The following is a 10157-nucleotide window of genomic DNA, read 5'->3' as shown; positions in this document are numbered from 1 at the left end:
TTCCCTAAGATGTCTCTCCCAGGCTAAACACCCATCCTCACCCTACACCATCGCCCCCTTACAGGACAATGGACTGTTCTCATGACACAGCCACCACAACAAAGCAAAGACAGAAAATAATTATGTAGGGTCTGAGCTCGTGCTGAGATCACAATAGGTCAAGGAGGCGTCACCAGGGGACTCCTGGGTAGCCTGAGGGTCAGAGGGGATGGTGAGACTGTGACAATCCTCCCAAGCGGAACTGGAGTTTTCTGAAAAACAAAAACTCAACGTCCAAGAATCTGACTCTACCCACACAGTAGCTGCAAGGGATAAAAGGAGACCATTTTTGTTTCCACTGAACAACTAAGCCTTCATTTGCTTTAAAACACAGCATCTGAGAGAGGAGGGGATCAGAAACCCCAGAAATCCTATAGTAATTAATAGGAAATAGAGCTATCGGGAACCCCGCGAGCCTAAGCCTGGAGTGCCCTCTAGGGGTAAAAGACTGGTAAGCCGCATACCCCAAACAACTTCCTCCGGTGAAGTCCTGGACCAAACTAAACCTTTCCTTAATGAAGTTATGGTGAGGCTTCATTTAGCCTGTATTTGCCTGGACAAAAAAAGGAATTATGTATCCACGGTTGGCTGAGTTCTCCTTCTCCTTGTCCTATTTTTCCTCTGATACACAATGCTGCTGCGATGGTAACACGGCCCGAGTTTTAGAAAGTCTTGCTTTGGGAAAAGGACTTTCTTCTTCATTAATACAGTGACTGAGCAATGCTGAGACAGGGATTCCTTGACATTACAATAATAATCGCGTAACAAAGATAATTCATGAGACTGAGCACACCCCTAAACTTTGGCCCAAACACCTCCCCATTGCAGAAACCTGGCTGTGGTGGTCACGCAAGGAAAGCAGGCAGGACGCTGGGTTCCACAAGCCCTTGCAAACCCAGTCAGTGCTTGTAGCAGCGAGTCCAAAGCTTTGCTCACAGAGGGCCAGGTAACCGGAGGAAGGTGAGACTGAGGACTGTTTAACAAAACTCTCCTCCAATGCGGTGTGTCTGTGCTCACAAAAGTATATATCAGCCCTGCACGCCAAGAAGTTATGACTGAATGCAGTCAGCTTTGTTATCCCACTCTCAGAGCTTAAACAGGACCTGCTAGTTTCCTAATTTTGGCTGCCTGTCCCCTCCCCACCCGGATTCCCACGGAACAGAAGAACGAAGCCACATGTGCTGAAAATATATTCCCAGAGGGAGCGAACGCGAGAGGGCTCAGCTACCAGAGAGAACAAATCATACTACAATGGGGCAAATTTCACACAGGGCAAAGTTAAGCAGACAACTGAACTTCTCCCTTTGCATGTGTCTCTGTCCCCAGGACTGAAACAATGCTGGTGGTTTATGTCATACTGTGTTTGCCTTCGTGCCATTACCAACGCATCTGGGAACAAGAGTCATAACCCTTCTGTTGTAACGATAGAATAAAACGTGCATCATAAAGATGGCTCCTCTCCTTTTCAGACTTCGAATCAACAAGCAGGAGTATTTGCAGACCCTATATTAATATAACTAGGAAGCAAATTTTGCAGCTGCTTGTGTATCTGCACTAACAAGTCAATTTAGGCAGTCACATTTACTCAGCCAAGGACAAGATGTGCCATGTGCCTTATGTGTGCAGTCACTGATAAGCAACTTGAACCTGGGATATCAATGTTGATAATGACCTGCTTCCTAAAGAACGAGGGTTATTTACAGATATTATTTGGTGAAAACATTCAGCACTATTGGTTTTAAGAATGCTGCAGACAAATCCTAAACAGAAAGAGAGCAACAGATGCAACTAACTTCAGTATTTTTGAAAGGAGATATTTCCACTGCAGTTCTGAAGTCCAGTGAAGTCTGGAAAAATTACTCTGATGAAACAAAACATAGACATACCCCAACCAAAACACACCCCACAAAGCTCTGAGTCAGAGGTGACAAACTTTTCCTTCCTAGCAGAAGGAAAAGATCTAGACACCAACTCTCTTTGTGCAACAGGTTACACACAGTACACGGTTCCTGGAAGCAGCACATGCCTAAAGCAATGTCCTGCCAGGTGCTGCTAAACAGCTGGGTCTTGTCCCCATGCTCTTGCTGTCCAAGTAATCTCCCCAGCACATCACAAGAAAACTCTCAGTTGCCAACAGAGCTCCATTCCTGAGCTATCATCATAAACTTCTGGCCTTCCATAATAAATGTGCTAAAAATGTGCCTTCATAGTAAGTATAGTGACACATCAAATAAAGTTTTCCCAGAGAGACAAGGTTTAGGTTAAGCTGTTTATGCTACATTTTTGCACCAGGGTATGTTAAGTGGTTTTAATCTCAGCATGTTATGCAGCACTCACTTCACTTTGGGCCAGCAGAGATGCTTTTACCAAAATCACGCATGTGGGCACAATTAACAACATTCTCAGGCATTAGCCACCCCGGCTTCCACGCCACACAATAGGCCTTTGAAGCCTGGCACCGCATGGAGAGTGGTTTTAATGCTCACGTTGCATCCACGAATTAATGGGCAGTTAAGAGTTGGAAATACTCTCTTGAATCAACCACAGCAGAAATACTGTTGACAATAACAAAGCTAACTATTGCTGGGCTCCAACTGGCAGAACTATTCCTTAGAGCCCTAACTCCAAACTTCATCGCCACAGAGTGATCAAACCCAGGCACCAGAGAGAGCTCACACCTTCTCTGGACACAAGCCCCAAATCTCTACGATTTAGGGCCCAGCAGGCTTTCAGTGAGGTGCTGCTGATGCCCCACACCGAATCAAGACTCTGGTTCTGAATATTCTTCTACAGGCTGAGATGAGAGGATGTCTAAGTGGTAGTTGTGCTGATTCCCACTAACTTGCCTGGAACCCTCTCATGGATTTCAGTAGCAACCTCTTCTTCAAAGGGCACAACAGAAGCACAGGCTGTCTTTGCCTTTTAACTTTTGTGTAATAAAAGGTGTCAGATGAAGGATTCTGAAGACTGCATCCTCTCTTTAGTGAGCTGCTGCTTTCTTCATACATTCCCAATACTATCCCTTCCCCAGAAAAAGCAAAGGTGGTCTTCCCATCTCCAAAGCCCACTCAGACCTTGGCATCTCTTCTGACATTGTCAGTAGGGGACATTCTGTCTGAATGAGCCTTTTCATTCTTTTTACAGCATGGGCCCCTACTTACAGAGACCTGAGCAGAGGGCCGCCTCCACATTACAACAGTCACCAAGCAGCAGGCAAACAACTGAAGAAATGACTATTAGACTGAAACAGGTTTAAGCTTCTGGGACTCCTAAATGGACAAGCTATGGAGACCACTTCATCTCTGAAAGTTAACACAGGCTTCAAAAGAAAAATTGTCAGAAGAAGAAAAACCAAACCAACAAAAAAAGAACCAACCCAAAACAAAAAAAAACCCTCACAAACCCTAAAACCTCCTGAGGACTAGCAAACAGACAGACTTCCTTGCTAGGATGGTCCATGAGCTGAAAGCTAGGCTACTGTCTGGGAAAGCGTCACTGTGTAGTTCTTAGGCTTTTCCCTAGCAGCAGGAACACTGGGGAAAATGGAGTTTTAACTTGATCACGTATGGCTGTCCTTTACATTCTTACAACTTACATTAATATTTAATTCCAGCCCAGGTCAGAATTTACCCTTCAGTTTTCAGTGGTTTTTTGTTACCGTTCAGGAAACAACCCTTCAGGTTCCAGTGTTTGTCCAGAAACCACTGCGGAGCCTTCAGACAGGTGGTAGGTGCCATTTCCTACCAGCCTGCACTGTTTTAGTCTGCACATGGACAAACAAGCTCTCTGGAGTCCATTACCAGCTTTCTACTACTGCAGGATTTTGCCAACAACCTTTGGACAACTTTGAGATTCTTGTCCTTGTATCAAAGTACTAACCCACTGGGATACAGCAGTATAGGTTTTGAACTTCTAGGGTCATCACTATAGCAGAAATAAGGAAAGAAAGCCAAGTCCTTCCATCAATGGAAATGGATCTCTGTGTAATTAAGTGATATGCTAGCTTGCAACATCTCTTGCTCCGAGCCAGGAGGCAAAGTTCACCAGCATCAGTTCCAGATCACAAGCTTAGAATCCCCCTCTGTTCTAAAAGAAGTGGAATGATCTGACCTCCTCATCACTACAACCTCACGATATACAGGGCGCCTTCATGGAAATACTATGATTGTATTGTATGATGTAATCCACAGATTCAAGCCTGTCCCCGCCACGTTCCCCACATTCATACCTCTGTTTCAGGCCGAGGGATAAATACTGGGGGTCTCATCTTCAGAGTCAGGTCCTGAAAGTCCCACTCACCAAGCACATACTGCACCGGCATTCTGTGGCAGGCAAAAGCAAGTGTTAACACTTTAGGACTACATTCCATAACATGGAAAAGCTCTCAATACCATGCTTACCTCATTACTAACCACATAACCCTTCTGAGGGTGAGCACCTAGACACCCCTAAGGCTCTTAACTGCATGGGCAACATGCATCTGCGCTCTAAGGGAGCTGTGGGAGCTCCATTCCCACAAAAGAGTTTGTTATCAAGCACTGGACCCAGGGAACTACAGGACAGTCAGTCTCACCTCGATACCAGGGACAGGGATGGAACAAATAGTCCTAGAGATCGTTTCCAAACATACTAAGTACAGGAAGGTGACTGGGAGTAGTCAGCGTGCATTTACAAAGGGGAAACCCTTCCTGACCAACCTAATAGCCACCCATGACACAATGACTAACTCGGTGCAGGAGGAGAGGGTAATCAATACTGTTTATCTAGACTTTCCTAAGGCTTTTGATACTGTCTCCCACAACATCCTCATATACAAGCTGATGAAGTACGGACTAGATAAATGAGGTGGACTGAAAATTGACTGAACTGGCAGGCTCAGAGGGCTGTGTTCAACAGCACAAAGTCCAGCTGAAGGCCGATCACTAGTGGAGCACCCCGGGGGTTAATAGTGGGGCCAATATAGCATAACATCTTCATTAATGATCTGGATGAAGGGACAGAGAATACCCTTGGCATGTCTGCAGATGATAGAAAATTGGGAGGAGTGGTTAATAGGGTGTGCTACTTTTCAGAGGGACCTCAGGAGGCTGGAGAAATGGGCTGACAGGAACCTCATGAAATTCAGCAAAGGGTAATGCGAAGTCCGATAAACTGGGGAGGAATAATCCCACGTACCAGTACAGGCTGGGGGCCAACCAGCTGGACAGCGGCCTTGCAGAAAAGGCCCTGGGGATCGAGTGGACAAGTTGACCATGAGTCAGCAATGTGCCCTTGCAGCAAAAGAAGGCCATTGGGCTTCCTGGGCTGCATTAGACAGAGCGTTGCCAGAAGGTCAAGGGAAGGGATCCTTCCCCTCTATTCAGCACTGGTAGGAAACATCTGGAGCGCAGGGCTCCCAGTAGAGGAGAGCCATGGACATACTGGAGTAAGTCCAACAAATGGCCATTAAGATGATTAAGGGATTGGAGCATCTGACATACAAGGAGAGACTGAGAGCTGGGACAGTTTAGCCTTGAGAAGGGAAGGCTCGGGCTGGGGGGCAGGGGAGTGAAATCTCATCAATGACCATATGTATCTGGTGAGATGGAGTAAAGAAGAAGGAGCCTGACTCTGTTCAGTGGTATCCAGAAAAAAGGCAGGCAAAGGGCACAGACTGAAATACAGAAAATTCCATTTGAACTTAAGAATCACACCCCCCTTTTTTTTTTCTCTCTCTCTTCTTTTTTTAAACACTGTGAGGGTGGTCAAACACTGGAACAGGCTGTCCAGAGAGGTTGCATAGTATCTGTCTTCGGATATATTAAAAACTGAATTGGGCATGACTGAGCAACTTGCTCTAGTTGATCCTGCTTTGAGCAGGGGAGTGGACTAGACTTCCAGCAGTCCATGTCAACCTCCATGATTCTATGAATTTTGGGGCTATGTTTTCAGCTGCTGTGAGGCACCATACCTCACTTTTTCATGTAGAACAGCAGAGATTTGTTGCAAACTTAACAGCACTTAAGACAGAGGAATTTGCAAGTCAGACAGCTCTGGGAATTTTGGATTTCTGCTCCTAACACAAGACTCGAGCAGCAGGACAATTTCAGGGAAGACACTCAGATCCTACAAACAGTAACCACTGCTAACACACTGACGCCCTGAGAAACCCTCACATCCTATTCTGCATAAGACACAGCAGGATTAATCAGCACAGTAAAATGAGGATCCACATCATAACCACACTCACATAAACAAGCAGGAGGATGCTGCCTCCAAACATGTTCCCAGGCATCTCCCACCCTTCTAAATGATCCAAGCTCCTGAATATTTCCTCTCCCCACACAGTATTCCCCAGGCCCAGCCTCATTCCAAGTAGCTCCTTCACACCAACCCCATTTAATTTTTCTGCTAAGACAACCCCTCACACAGAGCAAGCAAATGGAGGCCAAATGGAAGCCAAAGCTACAACAGCCATGGATACCTCTCAACACCAGGGAAATCCCCTGCAGGCAAAGCCTAGAAAGGAAAGCACAGCAACACCACAGACCAGTATAGGACTGGCAGCTGAAGAGCGTGCTGAATCAGACAGAAGGGGACAAGGCTAAATTCTGTAAGCACAGAAGGGCTTAATGAAAATGTACCCAACTCAGGGTCAGCACTGCCAGTTTCCTGCTCCTCTGCAACATCCCTTAAACCCTCTTTTCTCCCAGACAGGACAGACAGGTGATTTGCTACCTGACAACAACAGCAAATGCCCATCACTTGAGTCACAATGAGACACAGCACTGTTACTTGACATGTCAGCTGCTAATGGTCTTCTGCCTTCTCTCTGCTACCATTCTTCTGGCTGCATTAAGACTGAAGGAAAACCCTCCAAAGGAACGACTGTAAGAGGATGCTCCTACCTTTCTAGTCGCTTGTTGCTCAGCTGCTGGATTTGCTCCTGCTGCGCTGCTGTAAGCGGAGTGTGGAGGCTTTTGGAGTTCAAACTCTGAAACTGAAGACAAGGTCAATTTAAAACTTGCCCACTGGTGCCACTTGGGTGTCCTCTGCACCCTGCCAAAGGCATCCTCCGGGGAGACCCAGCATGCTGACAAACACATATGCCTGGGACTGTTGGAAACCACAAATGATTAGGAGAACCTATCTGCATGTTTAAAACCAACCCTGTACAACTGTTCTTCTGCTACTTTTCGGGGCTCAGAAGAATAGGTAAAATTAAGAATCATTCCACCAAGCACGTCAGGGTACAGTGTGGGTGTATATGTCATGGGTTACATTTCAGTCTCTGCAAAAGAAGGCATTTAAGAGACCCCAGGTGTTCTACTGGCATTAATAAACTATGCCTGACCCTCTCTGCCATCTAAGGTAGGGAAAAGTTTTTCTACTTCCTGTAAGTGAGATAAAAGGAACGGTAAGGGATTCAACCAAAATGACAAAGTGAGAGGCATGCATACAGACCTTATTCTTTTTCTATTACTTAACTGTTTTTGCTCCCAGGACAAATGCCAGGATATATTCACTGGATTCTCTTGCTTCAGGGATCCCATTTGTCTCAAACACCTTCTGCCAGTATTTGACCACATCAGTGGCAGTCACAAGCCGAGGTCTTGCACCGCAGCTCTGCCTCAGAGATGACTGCTTTGGACTGAGGATAGGACATTCACTTTGACTCAATCCCCCTGGCACACACTGAGGTGAGAGACCAAACAACCTCCTGAGCAGCGGGTGGGTGAGGCATCTCATTGTTGTGAAATCAGTTCCTGGCTTCCACGTGTTCCTCGTTGCCACCAGCTGATCTAGTCAGTGCTAGATCACCGGGACATTTGGTGCTACCGCAAGCCACTGTGGCTAAGCACCAGCTGACCACAGTCAGAGCGTTCTCTTCAGGGCAGCATGAAAATGGCACTGGTTTGCAGCTCTTCTGGTCTAGAAAAGGAAGCAAGAGTACTCGCGCTAGCAAATCACAGGTTCCGCTCTGACAGAATGCGGACTGCTTGCCCTAATCCCAGCCCACAGGTACAAAACAATTACTCACACCCTAAGAGTAACAAACGATTACCCCAAGAAAAGACTCAGGTGACAGCTAACCAGCTCTGCCACCGCAACGCATTTCTTTGCAGAGCTGCCCATCTCCTCAGGCCAGAGCTACTAGGAGGCCAGTCTGTGCCCATGGCAAGGCAGAAGTGAGCATGCCCACACACAGGCACAGCACTCCTGCCTGTCCTTGGTCCCAGAAAGCCACAGACACACCAACCTTCAGCTCCAGCCCCTGGCTCTCCACCCCATGAGTGGGTCACCCTGGTTCCCTGCAGGAAGACCTTCACTCTCTCCTAGGTTCTTTCTTTTATTCTTCTCCCTGTTCATAAACCACAAGTCCTAGGTTAGTGGGTGTGCTCACAGAAGACCTTGACTCCATGGGTCAAGGGTCCTCCACACTGTCACCATCCCCACAGAACAGACAAGGGGCCACAGAGCCAGGGCTGAGCTGCTAAGAGCAGGGGAAGGAGAAAAGCTCACAAGATACAACCAGAGGGAAGAGAAACACTTGAAAGACACAAAGGCCAGAAAAGGCAAACCCTGCCAGAGGGAATCCAGTCTCTTAAAGGAAAGAACAGGCACAGCCAGACAGAGAGGGAAGAAAACAAACAAGATGACTGCAGGAGACGAAGGAGATGAAACTTTACAAAACAGCTGCTGCATATCACACTTGGAACTGTGTTTTAACAGAGACAAACGGAACAACCCCACTTTCCTGCTGTGATCCATCAGAAATGAGGTCCCCCCTCCCTTCTGACTCACAGTCCCTGGAGCCACTGTGGGTTTCCCTGAGCACACATTCCCATTCCTCTAATGATGGCTGCTTTTCATCACTGTCTCGGAGAGGCCACAACCTCCCCTCCTCCAACTCCTCTGGAAAACCACCACACAAACAGCTAAATACCTCTCCCCAGCAGCTAGCAGCACCCAGGGTGGGTGGCTCTCTGCTCTGTAGGAGTGCGGCTGCTGCAGGGAGATCTGGGGAGGCTGGGTCAGCTCCCACCTGGGCAGATGCTGGCACTGAACCCCTGCAGCAACCCTGGACCCTGCTGCATGCAGAGGCAGCAGTGTGGGGCCTGCCCTGCTCTTGCTGCACAGTGAAACTGTGGGAAGAGTCAGGCCTCCACTGCCCTCCTTTGCAAAATTAAACCAAACAGAGCCCAGGGAAGCAGCAGAAGAAATACCCTGCAGCAAAGATCTCAAGATTGGCTTACCTGCTACCTCCTGGCCAAGGGGTAGGCGCTCTAAAAGCGCAAGGATCCCTTTCTTACCATCTTTGTTACCCCTATCAGAGAGATAAGCAGCTCCTATGAAAACTTGCTTTCGTTATGCATAAGCAGTCTGACAGCTACAGTCTTTACATGAGCACCTCCCTACTCCAAGGCCCTGTTTTGGGGATACTGCCACAAGAGGAACACTAAAGGAATAAAACATTAACCATTAGTATTATTAGGGACGCAGATAAGACTTTAATTGGCCATGGCTGGAACAATGCTGCCACTATTGTCATTATTAATAAAGGAGACCAGCTACTGATGCAAGGCCCCTGCCAAGAACAGTCCCTGTACGCTACTTCTTGGTGCAAATACCTGTTTGCACACAGGCACAGATTTTTTTTCCTGCAGTTCTGTGGTTTGGTCCGTTCAACCCCCAGTTCCCCACTCACTGTGGTCCAACACGTACACTGGTGACCGTCGAAAGGCACGGCCTGTCCCACTCTTGGCCCCTGCCCTACATTCCCTGTCTCACTCACGAGGCTCGGGCAGGAGCTGGGGCTTGTGCTGTACAAGTCGATACCTTTCTGCTGCTGGGTTAGTGGTCAGCTGAACCGGCCCCTCGCAGAGCCCCGCTGGCCGTACCGGGGGAGGGGGTACAAGTCCCCATTTGCCAGCCAGGGAGCCACCCACCCACCTTCAGTGACCGGGCGGCTCTCCGGCGGTAAACGAGCCCCACAGAACACTGCCGGCACGGGAGCCCGCCTTTCCTTCCAGCTGTCCCGGCCTTCCCTGTGCACGCAATACGCTGACCAACGCCAGGCACCCCTCCTGGCCTGCACCGCGGCGCTGGCGCGGGGTCCCTTTACCTGGGCGGCGGCC

General features: G+C 48.1%; 1 protein-coding gene across 1 annotated transcript in view; it reads right to left on the bottom strand.

Annotated features, from left to right (window-relative positions):
- The window catches only part of HEMK1 (HemK methyltransferase family member 1), a 29351-nt gene extending 20998 nt beyond the window's left edge, over positions 1-8353 (bottom strand). Inside the window, exons 1-4 of the mRNA XM_009321824.1 lie at positions 8279-8353; positions 7507-7950; positions 6927-7018; positions 4268-4361 (exon numbers count right to left, since the gene is read on the bottom strand). Of these exons, the coding sequence (XP_009320099.1) occupies positions 4268-4361; positions 6927-7018; positions 7507-7767 (447 nt within the window). The 5' untranslated portion in view covers positions 7768-7950; positions 8279-8353. The remainder of the gene's footprint in view (positions 1-4267; positions 4362-6926; positions 7019-7506; positions 7951-8278) is intronic.
- Between the last annotated feature and the right edge of the window lie 1804 nt (positions 8354-10157).

The sequence above is a fragment of the Pygoscelis adeliae genome, unplaced genomic scaffold, assembly GCF_000699105.1.
Source record: "Pygoscelis adeliae isolate BGI_AS28 unplaced genomic scaffold, ASM69910v1 Scaffold94, whole genome shotgun sequence".
NCBI lineage: Eukaryota > Metazoa > Chordata > Aves > Sphenisciformes > Spheniscidae > Pygoscelis > Pygoscelis adeliae.
The sequence above is the reverse complement of the archived record's forward strand: the minus strand, read 5'-3'. Positions and strand labels throughout refer to the sequence as shown.